The sequence below is a fragment of the Amphiura filiformis genome, chromosome 7 (assembly GCF_039555335.1).
Source record: "Amphiura filiformis chromosome 7, Afil_fr2py, whole genome shotgun sequence".
Lineage (NCBI taxonomy): Eukaryota > Metazoa > Echinodermata > Ophiuroidea > Amphilepidida > Amphiuridae > Amphiura > Amphiura filiformis.
Genome location: NC_092634.1, coordinates 17,026,566 through 17,046,470, shown reverse-complemented (window position 1 = coordinate 17,046,470; position 19,905 = coordinate 17,026,566). Strand labels below are relative to the sequence as shown.

The 19,905-nt window shown below is 36.9% G+C and overlaps 2 protein-coding genes across 2 annotated transcripts; both read right to left on the bottom strand.

Moving 5' to 3' along the window:
* Positions 1-2,023: 2,023 nt before the first annotated feature.
* On the bottom strand, positions 2,024-13,572 carry LOC140157683 (uncharacterized). The gene is made up of 3 exons (XM_072180923.1): positions 12,047-13,572; positions 2,928-2,950; positions 2,024-2,463 (listed from the first exon to the last, which is right to left on the bottom strand). Exons 1-3 carry the CDS (start codon positions 13,570-13,572, stop codon positions 2,024-2,026), a joined length of 1,989 nt encoding a protein of 662 aa, XP_072037024.1.
* A 405-nt stretch (positions 13,573-13,977) lies between these two features.
* Positions 13,978-19,155, bottom strand: LOC140156813 (frizzled-3-like). Its single transcript, XM_072179798.1, has 3 exons — positions 18,959-19,155; positions 16,489-16,977; positions 13,978-16,048 (listed from the first exon to the last, which is right to left on the bottom strand). The coding sequence occupies exons 1-3, from the start codon at positions 19,050-19,052 to the stop codon at positions 15,975-15,977; spliced, it is 657 nt and encodes a 218-aa protein (XP_072035899.1). The 5' UTR covers positions 19,053-19,155; the 3' UTR covers positions 13,978-15,974.
* Between the last annotated feature and the right edge of the window lie 750 nt (positions 19,156-19,905).

Below are 19,905 nucleotides of genomic sequence, written 5' to 3'. Positions count from 1 at the left end.
ATAGTTTTTTTGATAATGCCAGCCGCCTATGCATGTGGGTGTGCAATGTATGCAGTCAGGGGCTATTTTAACGTGCCTCACTGTCACGATCGTGCAATGAGATAGAAGTGTTGATGAAGTAGAGTGCGTTTCAAAAATAAAAAAATTGACATTTTTACCTGAATGTGACCATAAGAAAGGCTCTACCATTAATCTACTATTAAAGCATATCTACTCGGATTGTTAATTGTCACTGCACGAATATTTTATCTCGTCACGTACGTGACAGTGAGGCACGCGTTAAAATAGCCCCTGTATGCAGTGGTGGCACCACGGGGAGGGGCATGGGTGGAATTCCAGCGATCCTGACTTTTAAACCACCCGCGCTATATAGGGCTCAAATATTACTATTTCATCAAGGTTTAATATTCTAACAAGCTTAAACTAAAAGTTTCATCTAAGGAGTCAAGCTTTAAACTATTTTAATAGTTTAAAGCTTGACTCCTTAGATGAAACTTTTAGCAAAGATATCCAACAAGCTAAAAACGATTTTTACCCATTTTTTAACAAGCTAAAACCAATTTTTGAAAAGAAGCTTAAAACATCAATTTTTTCATCGTAAAATCCTTTAAAAATACAGTGACCTACCTAATATTACTAATCTATGTTTCCGATGATATACAAGAAGCTACAATTTTGTGAAAGAGGGCAGGGTTTTGAGTAATGAGGGAAATTACAGGGTAAAATACATTATGTTTTTTGAGAAATTCGTCATCTTGAATAAATGCAGAATTGCGTCACGCAGTAAAATGATGTCAAACGTGCTTGAAAATGCATGATACGCTAGCGTAAATTACCGTCAAAACGAGCGTACATCAAGCGCTTGTCATGCTTGTGCTATGCGAAGACGTCGGAGCTGACATCACCGGTTTGTTACCAGCTCTTTTATGTCAAAAATCGCTATATATAACACGTGAATTTTGGAACAAAATAAAGCTTGTTCGATAGAATAAAAGGTATGTTTGTACAGTTGAAAACATGTTTAACCTTGTTGCAAAAGTTTAATATTATAAATTTGCAATTTGTATCTTCATATAGCTCGGGTGGTCTAAAAGGCAGGATCGCCGGAATTCCCCACAATTCCCTGTTATCCCCCAAAAAAAAAAAAAAATGAAAATTTACCATTTTGCTGCAATTTTGCAGAAATTTCAGGATCTTTTACCATCCCATAATTCACTTTGTCCCCCACGCTCCCCCCTCCCCACAAATTTTTGGTGCGGCCACTGTGTCTGTAATGTGACCTAATACCAAAAGTGACCTGCAACAGGACTAAGGGGAAGTTACCATTCAAATTATTCTCTGGATGACAGATCTAATGAGAAGATAAGGTGTCTTTGGGCAACAGAGCATGAGCTTAAAAAGTATGGGGCCTTTGAGTGACAGTGATACTGAAAAAAAGACTCTAAACAGGCCAGAATCAGCATCCTGTACCTCCAGTATTGAAGTGTCCTTACTCCTGGATCAGTCCAAAATAAAGCACCCCTATCAAAAATGTAACTCTCCTGGGGTAGACTCTTGCCATCACACTTTGGCATTTTCACAAATGTAAATATCTCAGCTAATTTGGCCAATTTTTTTGTATATTGCAGTTTGTATAAAAAATCCTGCAAGGTCAGTATTTTATCATTTTTATTTTTTTCCATGGCTCGGTGGCCAAGCTACCACACTGAGCATGTTCTGCTCAGAAAATGGTTTTTTTTTTTTCAGAATTGAAAGCCCATTACCATGCTACTTTCAGGTCAGATTTACCACAACTTGAAGTTCAGATGGGCAACAACAACAAAAATGTAGTAAACTTTAGATTATGGAAGTGGAAGTGGTTTTTGAAAAAGGGTCATGATCTTGTAACCTTACCATAATGTAAAGTTCGTTCACAATACCTTCATTCGATGAAGAATAAATTTAGTCTATTCAACCAGATTAACGTACCTTGGAGCAACCAACGTTGCGGCCAGTACCACTGACCTTCAGCTGGGTTGTGATGTCATACACCTTGAGACCCGATGACGTCACCCTGTGACGTCATTTGGCGAGGTAGAGTTCTGATGGTTCTGTCCCAGGCGTGTGAGAGGTTGTTTCTGAGGCCTCTACCACGGTTGAGGGATGGTTGTTCTGCTCGCACCCAGATGGCTTCTTTTACTCCCCGTTCGTACCACCGTGCTTCAAGGTCGATGACTTTGACGTCCTCTAGGTCCACCTTGTGTTTGCTGGCTTTTAGGTGTGTATAAACCGCTGATTCTGCAGGGCCCGAACTAGAGCGCTGATGTTGCTGTAGCCGTTTCTTACGTGGTTGAGATGTTTCTCCAATATAGGTGTCAGTACAGTTGAAACTCTCCGCGCACTGAATACCATATACAAGTCCACTCTGCCTACCTTTGGGTTGCTTGTCCTTGGGGTGGACTAAGGCTTGGCGTATGGTATTGACTGGTTTAAAGTGAGTTGTGGTATTATACTCTCTGAATATATAGTGCTACCAGAATTACTGTTGGAATGTTTGGTGGGCTCTTTACCGTCTTTTCCACCTGAGTTCAGGGCTTTATCAATTGCCCAGTTCTTGAAGCCACAATGGTGGAGAGCTTTACGCAGGTGATCTTGTTCCGCTTTCTTTTCGGGATTCCTTGGTGACAATGGTCTCCGCTCTATGGAAAAGAGTCTTTACCACACCGAGTTTCTGCGGATGGTTTGAGTCGAACTGCAAATACTGGTCAGTATGAATCTGTTTTCGATAAACAGATACTGACAGGGAAAGGTCTTCCTCTACGTGAACGAGACAATCAAGAAAAGCGAGCTTATTGTCTGATAAGCCTTCCTGGGTGAACTTGATATTGGGGTCAACTTGGTTTATGTGGTTGAAAAACCGAACTAGTTCACAGGCTTTGATTAAATACCTTCATTCCTCTGCTTTCTAACTCTGTAAGAAAATGAGTGAATAACCGATTTTTTATCAGATTCACTAAGCCAAGAGCTAGGGCTTAAAAAATCAGTTGACCCTAGGGTCAAATGTTATAAACTTACGGTACAAAACGGGAATAAAACAATTCCTGGTTGTCCAATGAATTCACGCTTGTTTCTGTACAGTAAGGGGGCCATTCAAACTTTCTGAGTGCGTACCACTTTTAAGAGCCATATTTTTTTTAAAGCTCAGGGCTCCCACTTTCAAAACTGGTAGATTACAAGTGCATTTCAGTTCTGACGAACACTTATTGGTATTTAGGTTTAGAATATATCACCTCAAACCTCAATAAATTTGATAATATCAGAATAATGTTGCTCAAATTCAGAAATTTTACCCCCACAAAAATCAAATTCAGTGTCTTTAAATCCGCCATTTTAGGCCAATTCACTACATTATGAGCGCCATAATCCAAACGAAACCATCTACAACCTGACCAACACCACTCCACTGGTTGCCAGAGTCAAGATTCATCAACTCAAATTTCTCGGCCATATACTGCGTCTTGAAGATGGCGAGCCTGTGAAAGAATATGCGCTTTATATTCCACCACATGGGAAGAGGAAACCGGGACGACCGCGCACACTGTACTTACAGTATGTCCAGCACCTCCTGGGAGATACTGAAGGGATGCTGCAGCCAAACAAAATTGTTTCGCTTGCCCAAGATCGCATTAGTTGGAGAAAGCTTGTAGTCGCCTGCTCCGCAGCCGACTGATGATGATGATGAATGTAAACTAATGGAAAGCACATTTTCTGTCAAACAATTTTTTACACCATCTCCCGACACAGCCAATTAATATTTAGCCCGTGCGGTTTATGCAGACCCCTTCCAGACCAGTCTTGGAATTTACCACAACTTGAAGTTCAGATGGGCAACAACAACAAAAATGTAGTAAACTTATAAACTTATTATGGAAGTGGAACCGGATAGCCAGGCCCTCAATTTTAGCCTAGCTCAGGGCCCTGAAAAAGTCAATATTGCCCTGACTATCTTCTGTAAAGTTTACACTTAATTTTCATCAGATTTTGTTAACTGGGTTTTGAAAAAGGGCCATGATCTTATAACCCTACCATAATGTAAAGTTCGTTCACAATACCGCCATTCCTCTGCTTTCTAACTCTGTAAGAAAATGAGTGAATAATCTGATTTTTTATCAGATTCACTAAGCCAAGGGGTTAAAAAATCAGTTTCACTGAGTTTGATAGTAAGGGCTCTCTCTTAAAGCTTGCACAATAACATCTATTGCATTCATACCAGTCAAGTTCAAGTGCGAGTTTATTTGTTTTCATCTCAATTCACATCAATGTTACAGAAAATGGAAAATGCAAGATAAGAAATACATTGTGATGTTAAATTTATTAAGATAAACAAGAACATGAAGAGCGAAGAGATGCGGATGTCGCAAAGACGCAAAGTGGCTTGTATATATCACCCAATCTGAACAAGATGGACATTTAACTTACACTGCAATATTAATGTAAACAATTTTGATATCATGTGGCCGAAATAAGAATGAAAAGAAATGTAATTATATGGAATCATAAAACCAGATAATAATACTCGAAAGTAGAATAATTAAATATATAATAAATAACATATTTTGACACATAGCTGGATGAAATGAGTAGCATATGATTCCAAAAACGGGGACCCCTAATTTTTCACTCTATTTTAGGACTGATGAGTCTCCAAATCTCGACAAAATATTCACCATGGATATACTAATATTACAAATGTAATTTATGAAAGTAGTAAGCACTTCTTATATAATTGTCCAATATACAAAATTTTGGGGTCCCCGTTTTTTAGGGTCCCCGTTTTACAGATTGAACTAGGGTAATCTGTAAAACGGGACCCCAAAAACGGGGACCCCTTAAAATTACCCCATAAAGCTTCTGACAAATTTCTAGTCCTTGTTTTTGGGGTCCCCGTTTTACAGATTGACCCAGGGTAATCTGTAAAAACGGGGACCCCAAAAACGGGGACCCCTATTTTTCTCTCTATTTTAGGACTGATGAGTCTCCAAATCTCGACAAAATATTCACCATGGATATACTAATATTACAAATGTATTTTATGAAAGTAGTAAGCACTTCTTATATATTGTCCAATATACACAATTTTGGGGTCCCCGTTTTTAGGGTCCCCGTTTTACATATTGACCTATGGTAATCTGTAAAACGGGGACCCCAAAAACGGGGACACCTTAAAATCACCCCATAAAGCTTCTGACAAATTTCTAGGGGTCCCCGTTTTTGGGTCCCCGTTTTACAGATTGACCCAGGGTAATCTGTAAAACGGGGACCCCAAAAACGGGGACCCCTTAAAATCACCCCATAAAGCTTCTCACAAATTTCTAGGGGGTCCCCGTTTTTGGGGTCCCCGTTTTACAGATTGACACAGGGTAATCTGTAAAACGGGGACCCCAAAAACGGGGACCCCTTAAAATCACCCCATAAACTTACTGACAAATTTCTAGGGGGTCCCCGTTTTACAGATTGACCCAGGGTAATCTGTAAAACGGGGACCCCTTAAAATCACCCCATAAACTTGCTGACAAATTTCTAGGGGTCCCCGTTTTTGGGGTCCCTGTTTTACAGATTGACCCAGGGTAATCTGTAAAGCGGGGACCCCAAAAACGGGGACCCCTTAAAATCACCCCATGAAGCTTCTGACAAATTTTTAGGGGGTCCCCGTTTTTGGGGTCCCCGTTTTACAGATTGACCCAGGGTAATCTGTAAAACGGGGACCCCGAAAACAGGGCCCCTATTTTTTCTCTCTATTTTAGGACTGATGAGTCTCCAAATGTCGCCAATATGGATATACTAATGTGAGTTGGGGATCGGAAGACCCTGGCGCACCACACATCCACGTGGCCACACCCACAATTAATTCACACAAGGCCCGTGACCTCACCACATATTACACCACTTTGAATTAGATCTACGTCATGATTAGATTTATGAAAGTAGGAAGGACTTCATATATTTTTGTCCAACATACAAAACTTTGGGGTCCCTGTTTTTAGGGTCCCCGTTTTACAGATCGACCTAGGGTAATCTGTAAAACGGGGACCCCACAAACGGGGTCCCCTTAAAATCACCCCATAATACTTCTGACAAATTTTTAGGGGTCCCCGTTTTTTGGGGTCCTGTTTTACAGATTGACCAAGGGTAATCTGTAAAACGGGGACCCCAAAAACGGGGACCCCCGTTTTTTCTCTCTATTTTAGGACTGATGAGTCTCCAAATGTCGCCAATATATTCACAGTTTAACAATGGCAAATTTAACTTGACACTCTACATTTTCCTCATAATCAATATTTCTTCTCATCTAGATTTTAAGTTTCTGGTACTTTAGTGAGTAAGAGTGTCCACTCTTTCTAATTATGCAAGAAACAAATCTTTTGACAATTTTAAACCGTCGTCTTTCAATGAAAACACAATACTCTGTTAATGGTATATGCCTCATTTCCACAGTATAAAAATGGTTTCCGCCGTACTTTGAGATAATGCCATAAAAACAAAGCTTTTTGGTGCAAAAATGATCTGCATTTAGTAGTAAGTGTGCGGTGTCAATTACATAAGAATGTAATTCTTATTAATAATAATATAATTATACAGGAAAGTTCGTCATTTGATTAATTTCAACCCATCTCCATTGCATCTATAAGCATGATAAGACAGGGTTGGGCGTAAGACCATCCTCTTTAAATATAACAGCTCACGCTCGGGTAGTTCGATATCTGACCTTGGGCGGAAAGGCTGCATACTGAGCAACACTGCTAAGTGTAGCTGAGTGTGAATGACAATTTGACTACTTTCTCTAAACCACTGAACTGGAAAACTGCAATGTGGCCCATACACCCATAGAATGAGTTGTTTATGCATGCCGCTGGCGCTTGCAATTAATTAAAAAGGGCCAATAAATTGTTTTCCAAAGTCAAGACGCAGGTATCATTATTAAGCCTCATATCACTTATTTATTGTCGAATAGGGCCTACTAGTAAGTGCAGAGTAGGTTAGATATGAATATTCATGATGCAGTCATGTCTACAGTAGAATTCATCTCGACCTTTGCAGGACTTAACCCCATTAAAAGCTATTAAACCAAGATAACACTCATTGAAACAGCTCAACTGATTAAATCGGATCTTCTCTGGTTGTGCACAAGTGACTGTTTTCATGTGCGATATCGCAATAAAGCTGGTATTCATAGCTTCAGTTGGGTAACCGATTATAAAGGAAACGAAAGGAAACAATGTTATGTGTGGCTTTGTTCACGAAATCAGACAATGTCGTGCTTTTTGTAAACCAGCATTCTTGAAAATGAGCAACATAATGATTTTTGACTTAACACGGTTTAGAAATAATTTCTTCATATTTTTGGTGTTATCTGTCGTTTACATATCCTTCCTAAAACACCAAAGTACGAGTATTTCCAAACATCTAAATTTGCTAAAATTTAGGACATGTTACAAAACTATATTGTCTAGAATTTTAGAAGAGTACTTTTAATATTGGCCGGTTATTTTTCACAGCGACGTTAACTAGGCAATGTACTATTACCTATAACATTAACTAAAACACCAAAGTACGAATATTTCCAAACATCTAAATTAGCTAAAAATTTAGGACATGTTAAAAACTATATTTTCTAGAACTTTAGAAGAGTACTTTTAATATTGGCCGGTTATTTTTCACAGCGACGTTAACTAGTCATATCCCCATACTGTTAACGTAGGGCTATTTGTAAAGGTCACGCGTCAATGGGAAAGAGCACTGTGTATTGTGTATAGGAAAACGGACAGTAACTGCAGTATGTAAACATGTTAAATGTTAGACCAAAGTAGCTCAAAGTATACATGTACTATACACCTGATCCGTGAACTTTTTTAAAGACAAATTCTTGTTTAAAAATAGCCCCAAATAAATCATGGCTACACTCCTGCTCAATGTTGTTTTATTATAATGATTTTTGTACAAACAAAATGGATCATAATAATAGGTATTCTTTCCTTCGTATGTTCAATATTATTGAATGTCTTTTATGTCATTGTAAAACGGACAAATGGCGTGCGTTTTCTACGCTGTTCGCGCGTTCATTTCGTACGTTCAGAATCTTCAAACCTGGCTAAATAAGCGACCTCCGTCACAGGAGAGTGAGTTTGAATAGATAGACTAGCGTACGATCAAGGCGTTTGTAAATCATAACCTCTCTATTATGTCGAAGTTCAATACGCGGATTTAGGGTTTCTCTACCGGAAGCCAATTTGTGCCGAAATTCCTTCCCATAATACAATATGCGTATTGCATAACAAAGAATATTGATTAACCTCCGAACTGTATCTATTGTTATGCAAAACGCTTATTGCATTGTGGGAAGGATTTCGGCACAAATTAACTTCCGGTAGAGAAACCCTACTAGAATAGAGAGGTTGTGATTTCCAAACGCCTTGATCGTACGCTAGTCTATCTATTCAAACTCACACTCCTGTGACGGAGTGAGGTCGATTATTTAGCCAGTATTGACGATTCTGAACGTATGAAATGAACGCGCGAACAACGTAGAAAAAGCACATCATTTGTCCGTTTTACAATGACATAAAAGACATTCAATAATATTGAACATACGAAGGAAAGAATAACAATTAATATGATCCATTTTATTTGTATAAAAATCATTATAATAAAACAACAGAAAATCTAATTCTGCGTATTATATCCATATTTTTAAGTTAACAGAATTTAAGTTATGGAAAAGGACACAGGTTACAGGACATCTGAATATACTACCCAAATGACGTGTGAGAAAAGTGAAACAGCAAAGTACTATGCACACAGCAAGAAAATGGACACAAAACACAAACTATTATTTAATCACAACATTTAAATTATTATTTCATTCTGTAATCTTCTCTCTTCTTTTACAAAGACATTACTATTTTACTCCTTACAATACACAGTTTTATACATCATTTATTTAGATCAAGTCATTTTATGACTATATAAATATTTCCAAAGTTCAATTCCAATTGATCTGAAAGTTATAGTTTCTGCTCATGATTCAAATATTATAAAATGATTATACCTTCAAATATCCACACAATAAATAATATTGCAATTTTGTGAATATAAAATGTACGAGCATTAAGTGTACATATCCAAATACACGTTTTGTGATTGCACACCAATAATGTTTGCAAATAATTACAAATTCAATAATATGTAATTTCTTATCCAATTACAATAGATCAATAGGATCAAATTCCAAAAAGTTATATTTCTACATTTTAGCTATATGTCAAGCACAAGCAATGATCAATCATCTAACATAGTTCCAGAAGGCCTATGCTATCAATGATTGGTTTCAACAACTATGTGACTATCGAAAATAATCAATAATCAATGATCTTGAGAAAGATTTAACTCATGATGATCTTCCCATAAAGAAGTCCTTTTCAGAAAGCTATCAGTGATCATCACACAAAACTTTGAATCACCAATCAAAAACTTTACTCAAAACAAAAATCACAACCTCTGTTGTTTCACAATGCTTGGCACAATTGACTTTTTTTACAAAAGCTGCACTAATTTGAATCTTATTTAACAAAGTTAATGTTCACATTAGATGACAAACATGATACATTTCTATCACGTCATTAACAATATTTTCAAGTGTTTCAATCAATTCATGAAACAATTTAATAATATAATATCAAATATTTTGAAATTGAATATCAACAAATCAACAAATGTAGCATATCAACTTGTGTTCATCCAAAAATGCAAGTTGCGTCTTTCATGTCTTTTCAACAATAATTAAAGTCACATGAAATTCTGTTTAACAATCTAAACTTCCAAAATATATTAGATTATTACAATTAAATTTGTTGATATAAAAAAAAAATATACAAATTCACATAATTTACAAATACTTGGCAATCCAGTTCAATACTGACAATTTTCAGTCATCTTAAAGTGGCAGAGCTGATCTATTAAGATCAATGTTGATGATATAAATAAAAGATCAATGTGGATAATCTAAGTAAAAGTTCGAAATAGTGTGTGGCACGAATGGGTATGCCTATAAACCAAACTTTTATCCATGATATCTTTCCTGCTTTTATCACTGCTATTAAATACCCGACACTTGTACTTTAATAATAACAAGGAAATTAAGTGGTTTGAAGGAATTAAGGTATTGAAAACAAAAGAAAACAGGACAACTTCCTTTCTATTTGCGTCCAAAGGTTGTGGTTGTTTCGATATCAAAATAGCTGTCCGGCATCATCATCATCATCGTTCGGCTGCGGAGCAGGCAATCACAGAATCTTCCAAGGTGCGGGATTGTAACTATTCAGTGATTTGCTCATCCGGGCGATAGTAAAAATCATCAAAATTCAGATTTTGGTAACTTTTGTCATTGTCATAGATCTATGTGCTAACATAGTCTATTTTATTTTTTATTTTATTTACAACATGTTTACCCAGGGTAGCCCGATTCAGCCGAAGCTGGTCTAACACGGGGCCCTGCAAAATACATAAAAGGAATATAATTATAGAGAATTACAAAGAATATAATTATACAATTTACAACTCAAGCCATTATTAAAAGATACATTAAAAGAATATAAATCTCACATACATTTGTACAGTTTGCAATAATTATTAAAACTCACATGCCATTATTAAATGAACATTGATCCATAAAAACATCATATAAAACACATAATAACTCAGTAACATATATATTTCAAGATGTTATTTACATTATACACTATTTAATTAAAACTGGTGAAAATATACATTTTTGTAATACCGTTTAAAAGTTTGCACATTTATTGAGTTTCTAATATCATTTTCAATGTTGTTCCATAATTTTACACCACTGTAACTGAACGATGATTTAAAACATTCTAAGTCATATCCATGAATTGAAGGTGGCAAAGCCAACTGACCAGCAGCAGCCTGTCGTGTGTTAACATTGTGAGTTGTACATACATGGTTAAACATTTTTGCAAGATAATGTGGCGCCAGGCCATTAAGAGATTTATAAACCATTAGTGCTTTAAAATAATCATTACGAGTGTGAAGCCGTTCCCAACCAAGAATTCTAAACATGAAATCAGATGAAGTTAAGTTGTTCACGCTCAAAATCACTCTTGCACAGCGTTTATGAAGAACATTAAGTTTGGAACTGTCATCTTTAAAACGACCATACCATGAGATATTGCAATAGTCAAATATAGGCTGAACAAACGATTTAAAAATAACATTTAATGTATCAATTTCAAGGAAAGGTTTCAGACGTCTTAATAGCCCAATCTTACAGAAAACCTTTTGAATAATACTATTAACTTGATCATGCCATTTTAACTGATCATCAACAACAACACCTAGGCATTTTGCCTTTCTTACTCTTTCCAGTTGTTTACCATTGACAAATACAGAAAAATCTTTCTCATTAACATTCCTTAACTTACTCGCAGTTCCAATCAACATAACATTTGTCTTATCAGTGTTCAAAAACAATTTATTAACATTCAACCAATTCATTATTGAATCAAGATCAGAAGACAATTTAGCAGATATATCTTGGGGGTCTTTACCACTGACGGAGAGTGTTGTGTCGTCAGCATACATAGATATTTGACCATGGGAAATTACTTTGTTCATACTGTTGATAAATATAAGGAAAAACAATGGACCTAGTATACTGCCCTGGGGGACACCTGTTGAAACAGGGCGTGAGTTTGACATAGTATCTTTAAAACACACTCTCTGGGTGCGGCACGATAAATATGAACTGAACCACTCATGTGCAGTGGCAGAAGCACCCAAATTTTTAAGTTTACTGAGCAATATGTCGTGATTGACGGTGTCGAATGCTTTGCGCAAATCTATAAACGAAACACCAATTATTTTACCAGAATTTATACTATTAGTCCAATCATTAACCATATTTAACAAACATGTTTCAGTAGAATGAAAAGGCCTAAAACCTGACTGATTTTCATTAATCAGCTTGTTTTCACTTAAATAATCATACAAATGTTTATGAACAGCCTTTTCAATGATTTTGCTCACAACAGGAAGGATGGCAATTGGCCTGAAGTTGTTAATTGACATATCACCACCTTTGTGAAGAGGAACTACTTTAGCTTCTTTCCATAAATCGGGAAACACACCTGTTCTCAAAGACAAATTCATAATGTACACAAGGCTGCTCAAAATAGCAGGTTTGGCCAATTTTAAAATTTTGCTACCAATGTCATCAAGACCAGTGGCCTTTTTCTCACTCATGAGGTCAATTTCTCTACAAATAAATTCACTTGAAATAGATGGTAAATCAAGTACGGGTTTAGAGCAATCGCCAGTTGGTTTATCTTCAACATAAACAGATTCATCATTACAAATAGTACCATTGCTATCAACAAGTTTAGCAGCAACACCTGTAAAGTACTTATTAAAACCATTAGCAATATCATTAACACTTGTACACACCTCGTCATCAATAGTGATTGATGAGGGACTAGGAGAAGCTTTGTGAGGCAAAATATCGTTAAGCGCTTTCCACATCTTCTTAGAATCACCAGCATTTTGGGACACACTTTGCTTACAATAAGTTTCTTTTGCTTTACGAATCATTGATGTAACCTCATTTCTACACTGCTTATATTCTTCCCAATCAGAACTAGTATTACTTCTCAAAGCTTTGCGATGTAAATAATCCCTTTTTGACATATTCTTTTTAATATCTTTGTTTAACCAAGGTGTTGGTGTAGCTTTTACACGCTTAGACTTTTTAGGAATATGTTTATCAACAACTCTTTCAAACATTTCATACCATAACTTTAAAGCATCATTGACGTTACGAAATTTTTCAATCTCATTCCATGGTACATTAGTTAGATCATCAACAAACATTTTCTCATCAAATGATTTAAAACACCGATACTCAATGGATTTATGTTCACCTTTCACTGGTTTACAATTTCTAACTGCATAAATCATGTAATGGTCACTTATTGATGTTTGTATAACACCACAATTACTATATAACTCAGGTTTAGAAGTATAAAATAGATCAATGATTGTTTTGCTATGTGACGTGACCCTTGTTGGTAAACAGATCAATTGCTGTAGTTGATGCATTTCAGTGACAAACTTAAGATCATTGACCTCCTTGGTGGATACATTAGGAGAATAATCACAATTAAAATCTCCAAGCACAACAATCTCATTATCAGCTACAGAAGCATGTGATAACTTAACAGACAATTTTTCAGAAAACTCAGTATTTTTTCCATTAGGGTTATAGATAGCACACACCAAAATGGGGCTTCTATGGGGCGGTGTTATCTCAGCCCATATACACTCAACACTACCATCAGATAAATCATCTCTTTTCTTATAATTATAAGTATTTCTAATGTAGAGAGCGACGCCGCCTCCATCTCTTTTTCTGTCTTTTCTTAAGATGTTAAAACCAGGTAGATGTAACTCACTGTCAACAATACTTTGGTCACAGAGAGTTTCGTTAACGCAAATAATATCGAATACATTACCACACATATGTCGAAACTCATCGATTTTACCGATCAAACTGTGCGTATTAATGTGACCAAATTTTATTCCCTTGGATGAAAAATTAGGAACACTACCATTTTGCAATTGCATATACTCATTTTCATGAACAACATCATGTGCAACTTTTTCTTGTAAATTCCTAATTTCATGGTCAACAACAACAGTTTTTAAATCAAGTGAACTTGATCTTTCGGCACTCTGAACATGGCCAAATCCTCAATATTTGGCAGTCTTACTTGTAAAACTACTTCTACAATAATTAGCTTTATGACCCAGTTTGTTACATTTATGACAACGGACACGTTCCTCATGATGACAAGAGTCCTTGTTGTGGTTTTTAGACCGCAATTGAAGCATCCACCATAAGGCCGACTTTCAACAGAGTTTTGTAAGTTTTTACTTCCTCTGCGCGAGTTACGCGGGCGAAATTGACCATTGTCATAATTACGGGAAGATAGTCCACGAGATTCATTGCGATCCCGAGATCGCCGCGATGAACCGTGATTCGTTACTCTTTGCGACTTCCTGTTGGAAACACTACACCACGCACCAGACTGTAGACAGTTTCTTCATCACTGTCTATCAGTGGTTCCGAGCCGAAAGCCGTGTATTTAAGACCAGGGTTATGAGAATCCCTGTTTAGGCAAAATAAGGCATTTACGTGCATCTGTATTTTAATTTATATACTGACAGTATATAAATTAGCTACATGAATTTGAATAGGGCTTCAACTTCGTCAATACTGCTGTTTTCTGCGTTTTTTGCCAAATTTTTCATTTCAAAAATACTAAATGACAATTTGAATGACTTATTCTTCACTGTTAAGCAATTTAGAAACAATTTTTTTACACTTGCGCTGGGATCACGGAATGGGGCTTTAACCACCGCCTTTCAAGAACTAACGCTACGCGATGTAGAAAGTATGCTCATTTTATTATGCTTTTGCAACAACTTGTACATCCACATTAATTTGGTTTAAATATATTACAGGAGCGCCGCTGATTGATCCTTTGCGAGGTTACCATGGTTACATGAACTGTCAACCCGGTCGAAAGATATGCGGTATTAAAGATTCCATGCCTCATACAGGGTGTCCCTGTCGTTCGAAACTGATTTTTTGGTATTTTAACGCATAAACCAAACATATCTAAATGACTGATGTGATTGAGGAATATATCTGCTATCACATAGTTTTTGAATTTTGACAATTGACCGCTCCGTTTTTGAAACAAAAGAATTTTACGAAACCACCTCATTTTTAGCCCGTTCCACGGTGTCAAATACACAAAGGCGCAGGATTGGTCATTGCACAAATAGCCTACAATTGTAAGAAAGTGTGCAATTTGTACAAATAGCTAAGGGCCTAAGCAATTTTTACAAATTGCATAAATAGCCACATATAGGCCTATATACGTGCAATTGATGCAATCTATGTCGGACAAATTGTATAAATAGCCACAGGTGTTGCAATTTGTGTAATTTATGCCAGTCAATTACACAAATAGCCTACAGTTGCAAGAAAGTGTGCAATTTGTACAAATAGCTGCGTATGTAAGCAATTTTTACAAATTGCATAAATAGCCACAGGTGTTGCAATTTGTGCCATTTATGTCAGTCAATTGCACGAATAGCCTACAGATGCAAGAAAGTGTGCCATTTGTACAAATAGCATAAATAGCCACGTACGTAAGAAATTTTTATAAATTGTAGAAATAGCCACAGGTGTTGCAATTTGTGCAATTTATAAAAGCAATGATGACAATAATCTGAGTTGCTTCCAGTAAGCGCTATTTGTGATATTTGTGCAATTGGTGGAAAGAAAATTTAAGTAAGAGTGATAAGTACGAGGACGTTTATAACAAAAAAAATCCGAAAACCGCCCTAACTACGGTTACACTCAACTTTTTGGGGCTCGCGCTGCGCCATTTCTTTCGAGAACCGCTTTCATATAAACCGATAGCGCTGCCCCATTGCTTTCTAGAACCGCCTTGTTACAAACCAAGAAATTTTATGGAAGAATGATACATACGAGGATGTTTAGAAAGAAAAAAACAAGTCCGAAAACCCGGGGTCCGAAAACCGCCCTAACTACGGTAACACTCAACTTTTCGGGGCTCCCCTAAATTTCAATACTCCCAAAATAGCGCTGCCCCATTGCTTTCGAGAACCGCCTTGTTACAAACTTAGAAAATTTAAGGAAGAATGATACGTACGAGGATGTTTAAAAGAAATAACAAGTCCGAAAACCGACCTAACTACGGTAATTCTCAACTTTTTGGGGTAACCTTGCTTACATAGCCGGTACGATATGGCCCTTTCCAATAATTGCACAAATAACACAAATAACTTCCGACGATACAGTTCTTTCAAGGATACCTATACTTAGGCTACAGCATAATCTTACGAACAAACGCCAAACAAAGCAGAAGGAAACCGGATACTTTCGAGTTGATGGAAAACCCTGAAAGAAAATATAAGAAGAAATAAATAAATGAAAGTGAGAAACTGTTGTCACTCAGAAAACTTTATCGATTTCCCAATCGGTAAAAAGTCAGTGGTCGCCGGCATAAAGTCGAGCAACTGGTATTTTTCGGACAGAATGAGTTTCTTCTCATATTTTTGCACTTACCCCAAAGATCTGTTGCTCTGAAACAACGTTATTTTATAATCGAATTATACTATTAGACTTTGGAAATGAAAGACGTTTTGTCATCCATCCTTTTTTCTGGTTATCACAATATATCTAGTTTGAGTAAGAGCCAGTGCAATATCTCCACATTCAGAAAATTGGAGCTGTTTTGCATGACTTCCCAATATAAATTGCACTCAATTCCCTAAAATCATCTGCCAATTTTGAATTTTTTCGGCAATACAAATTTGTGTGTTCATCTTATTCATTACCTGCACATTTCTGATTCTCATCTGGGCAGTCATCACCATCGCCGTCATCATTTCTGGTCATTTTTGGGGTCATGCTTGGAGACACCTTGCTTTTCGTGGTCATTTTGGAGGTGGGTTGTGGGTAGCAGACGGGCATAGGCTCCACCTGAAATCCGTCACAATTAATAGCCAAACCTAACTGGGCAAGTAGGGGTGTGTAGGCAGCACACCCAGTCAAAAACTCTTCGCACATTTGTCTTCTTGGAAAAACAAGTCCTTCGTTTGGTCTGCATTCGGGATAGAGTGTTCCACACAAAAGTTCTCTGGTTTGGCCGTAACAGTTTTCGGACACAGCTACTTCTATGTAAGCAGCATTAAGATTTGCTTCCATAATGTTTGCATGTCCAAAGAAATTTGGGAAGCCAGTAAGGTTGTATGCTTGCGAAGCACATTGGGATGCTGTGATAGTTTCACATTGAGCGTTGCATGACGGAGGAGTCAATGTTTGCGCTGTAATGTAAAAGAAAAAAAACAATGAAATAATAGGAACCATAGACTGTTCCAATATCTGTGGACTAATACAGTAGACAATTAAGATTTAGATGTATGTAGTTTGAACATGTCGTTAACTTTAACTGATTTCCGAAAGGGCTGGGGGGCACAATTCATCCCTACCTTCATAATCCGAAGTGCTGAAAACATATTGCTCTTCCTGACAGAAAGTACCAAAGACATGGTTGCACCTCCCCATGCATAGGCCAGAATTTGGGGGTCCCATTTACCAATGTTTAATGATCTTCACAAAAAAGGGTTATTCAGGGAGTACAGTAAATTCAAAATTTCCATTTATGTAACGTAATAGAGAAACTTATGCATTACGTTAAATATATAAATTCATCGTATAAATGCATGGATAAATTAATGCACCGTGTTGAAGAAATTATATAAAATTGGATAAATTAATTGATAGTGCCAAAAATATTCACTATGAAGATTTTAATCCAGCATGACATGTGTTACCTAGTGTCAACATTTGATAACTTATTATCTCAGGAAATAGAGCCAAAGGTGACTGTCTGGAAATCTGCATGGACTAAAATTGAAGAACAAGGAGCCTTGAACAAAGACTATAAGCTATTATAATATCTGATCTAGGTCAATAGAGGGCATAGTGATTGCAAAAATAATGGTTAGCGCAGGCTACCGAGTTTCTGCCTAATTCAAACAGCACGCTTTTGATTTTGACTAAAAACCAAGGTTAACATGCTGCTTAAACTTATTTGTATTTTTGTCAGTGGCGTAACCAGCGGGGGGCAGGGGGGGCTGGAGCTCCCCCATTTTGAACCCTTGCCCCCTGTTTGCCCCCCCAAATGAAAAAGTTAAAGTAGGCCTACTTCTGAGAGTTATTAATTAACCTCATATCTGGTCATTTTAACCTTAAAAACACAAATTTTTAGGCGCTTCGCGCGCATTTATTCCACTTTTTTACCATATGTCACCAGTTTAGCTTCAATATGCCAAAAATTTTCGCGCGCTTCGCGCGCATTTGTACCATACACTTCTTTTGTCGCCAAAAGGTGCTGCATTCCTGCCCCCTCATTTATTATGTTTGCCCCCGCTGGCCCCCCCAAATGAAAATGTCTAGTTACGCCACTGATTTTTGTGATCCCCAAATATTATACATGTAGTTGCCCAAAAACATATATTTTGGTAGATTAAGGATCACTACATCTATGTAGTATGACGTCCTGAAATTGGGCGCGTTGCATGAACTTCGGCATGAGGTAAAATCAGCAGCTTTATTATAATGATTTGTTACAAACAAAAAGGATCATAATAATAATTAGACTTTCATCCTTCGTATGTTCATTATCGTTGACTATCTTTAACATATTGTGAAATGGACAAATTTTGAGTATTTTCAAAGTATATATCTACGTTTATTTCGCACGTGGAAAATCTTCGAAACTGGCTAAATACGTGACCTCGCTTCGATACAGGAGAGTGGTTTTGAATAGATCAACGTACTTTCGATACCTACGTTTGAAAATCGCAATATAAGAAGTGGCCTGTTAAAACCTATTCCACATGTGTGTCACATACTGCTTTGTGTGAAAAATTGGTAAACTTGGCAATCTCGGGAACAGAGAAAGAATTCCTTTGCAAAGGGAACCAAACACTCTAAGTAAGAAAAAAGGGTGCTACAAGGGTTCTTCTGCTGTCCCCAGGGGCACCTTTCAAGGTTTTAACAAAGAACCATTAACATGATTAAAGGTCCTCCAGAGGGGTCTAAAGGGGTAGAAGACCTGTCTATATTTTGGGTTCTTAAACATATAAGAACCCTTGGAGAACCAGTTTTTATGAGTGTATTCCCTGCGGGACAAAAAGGTCATAAGTTGCACAATTTTCTTAGAGTGAAGATATCAAAAGGAAATGGTAAGAATAACACTGAAAAGCATGGTTAGCAAACAAACATACTGTTCTCTCTTACCTGCTGTAAAAGGTAACGCAACTAGAAACATCAGACTGACAAAAATCGTCATGATGACAAACTGTGCACCGACACCGACGAAATATACAGGCATTGTTTGTTCAGTACCGATTTGTTTTGATGCTATATATGTTTAGGCACTAAGAAATTGAGTGGTATAATGCATTATTTGTGACCGAAAGTAAAACTTCAGATTTGTTTAGTGAGTAATTCCGTGTGCAATACGGTATTCGTATACATATTGTGCGCAGTTCAGTGAATCGGAAACATTGACTTGAACTACATGTCACTTATTTGACAAGACAAAGTATTTAAAGGAAGGTCACCAATCTGAGCAACTTATATTGAATTTTTGTTTACAACTTCCTTGTGCTGAATACTAAGGTTGAATTTAAAATTAGAATTGGCTTAGTAGTCGTTTTAAATTCATTAATGTGATGTAACTGACATCGAAATTCTAAACGCACATAGCACTATTGCATTGAGCTAAGATTGAAATAACATTATTGGAATTTAGAACATCTAGAAACACTGGCTAGTAAATAAATTGTTCACTATGATCTCACACATACACCCCCACTCCCACCCCACCCCACCCCACACACACCCTACAACAAACTTAAATTAATAGAACGTTTTGAAACTGACCGTATCATACTTGTAAATCTATAAATTTCAAGATAAAAGAAAGATTAAAATGAAAAGAATGAAGTTTCTCGGAATTTTTAAAGTGATGTATGGAATCTTTATGAAGTCTTAAAATGTAAGTTCCCACACATTTCCTCCCGCATATAATAGAGTTGTACGTGGCTCGTTCAAAAGCAGAACAAGTCGACATTAGGCTTCAGGTCCTAGTTCCCAACAAAACGGTCAGTTTATAAGATAGTTTGCCTTATAGACAGGGGGCAATAATGACACAGATGGGGACTTAGTACCATGGTTACACG

Bases quoted from the DNA above. Each gene is read 5' to 3' on its own strand.
- LOC140156813 (XM_072179798.1), bottom strand. From the start codon at position 19,052: ATGCCTGTATATTTCGTCGGTGTCGGTGCACAGTTTGTCATCATGACG. The intron at 16,978-18,958 runs GTAAGAGAGAAC...TTTACATTACAG, and splicing joins TGCGTTACCTTTTACAGCAG to CGCAAACATTGACTCCTCCG. The intron at 16,049-16,488 runs GTAATGAATAAG...ATTTTCTTTCAG, and splicing joins TGAGAATCAGAAATGTGCAG to GGTTTTCCATCAACTCGAAA.
- LOC140157683 (XM_072180923.1), bottom strand. From the start codon at position 13,572: ATGTGTGGTAATGTATTCGATATTATTTGCGTTAACGAAACTCTCTGT. The intron at 2,951-12,046 runs GTATGATTATTT...ATTTTCTTACAG, and splicing joins AAGGCTGTTCATAAACATTT to AGTTAGAAAGCAGAGGAATG. The intron at 2,464-2,927 runs GTATTTAATCAA...ACTTTAAACCAG, and splicing joins TAGAAAGCAGAGGAATGAAG to TCAATACCATACGCCAAGCC.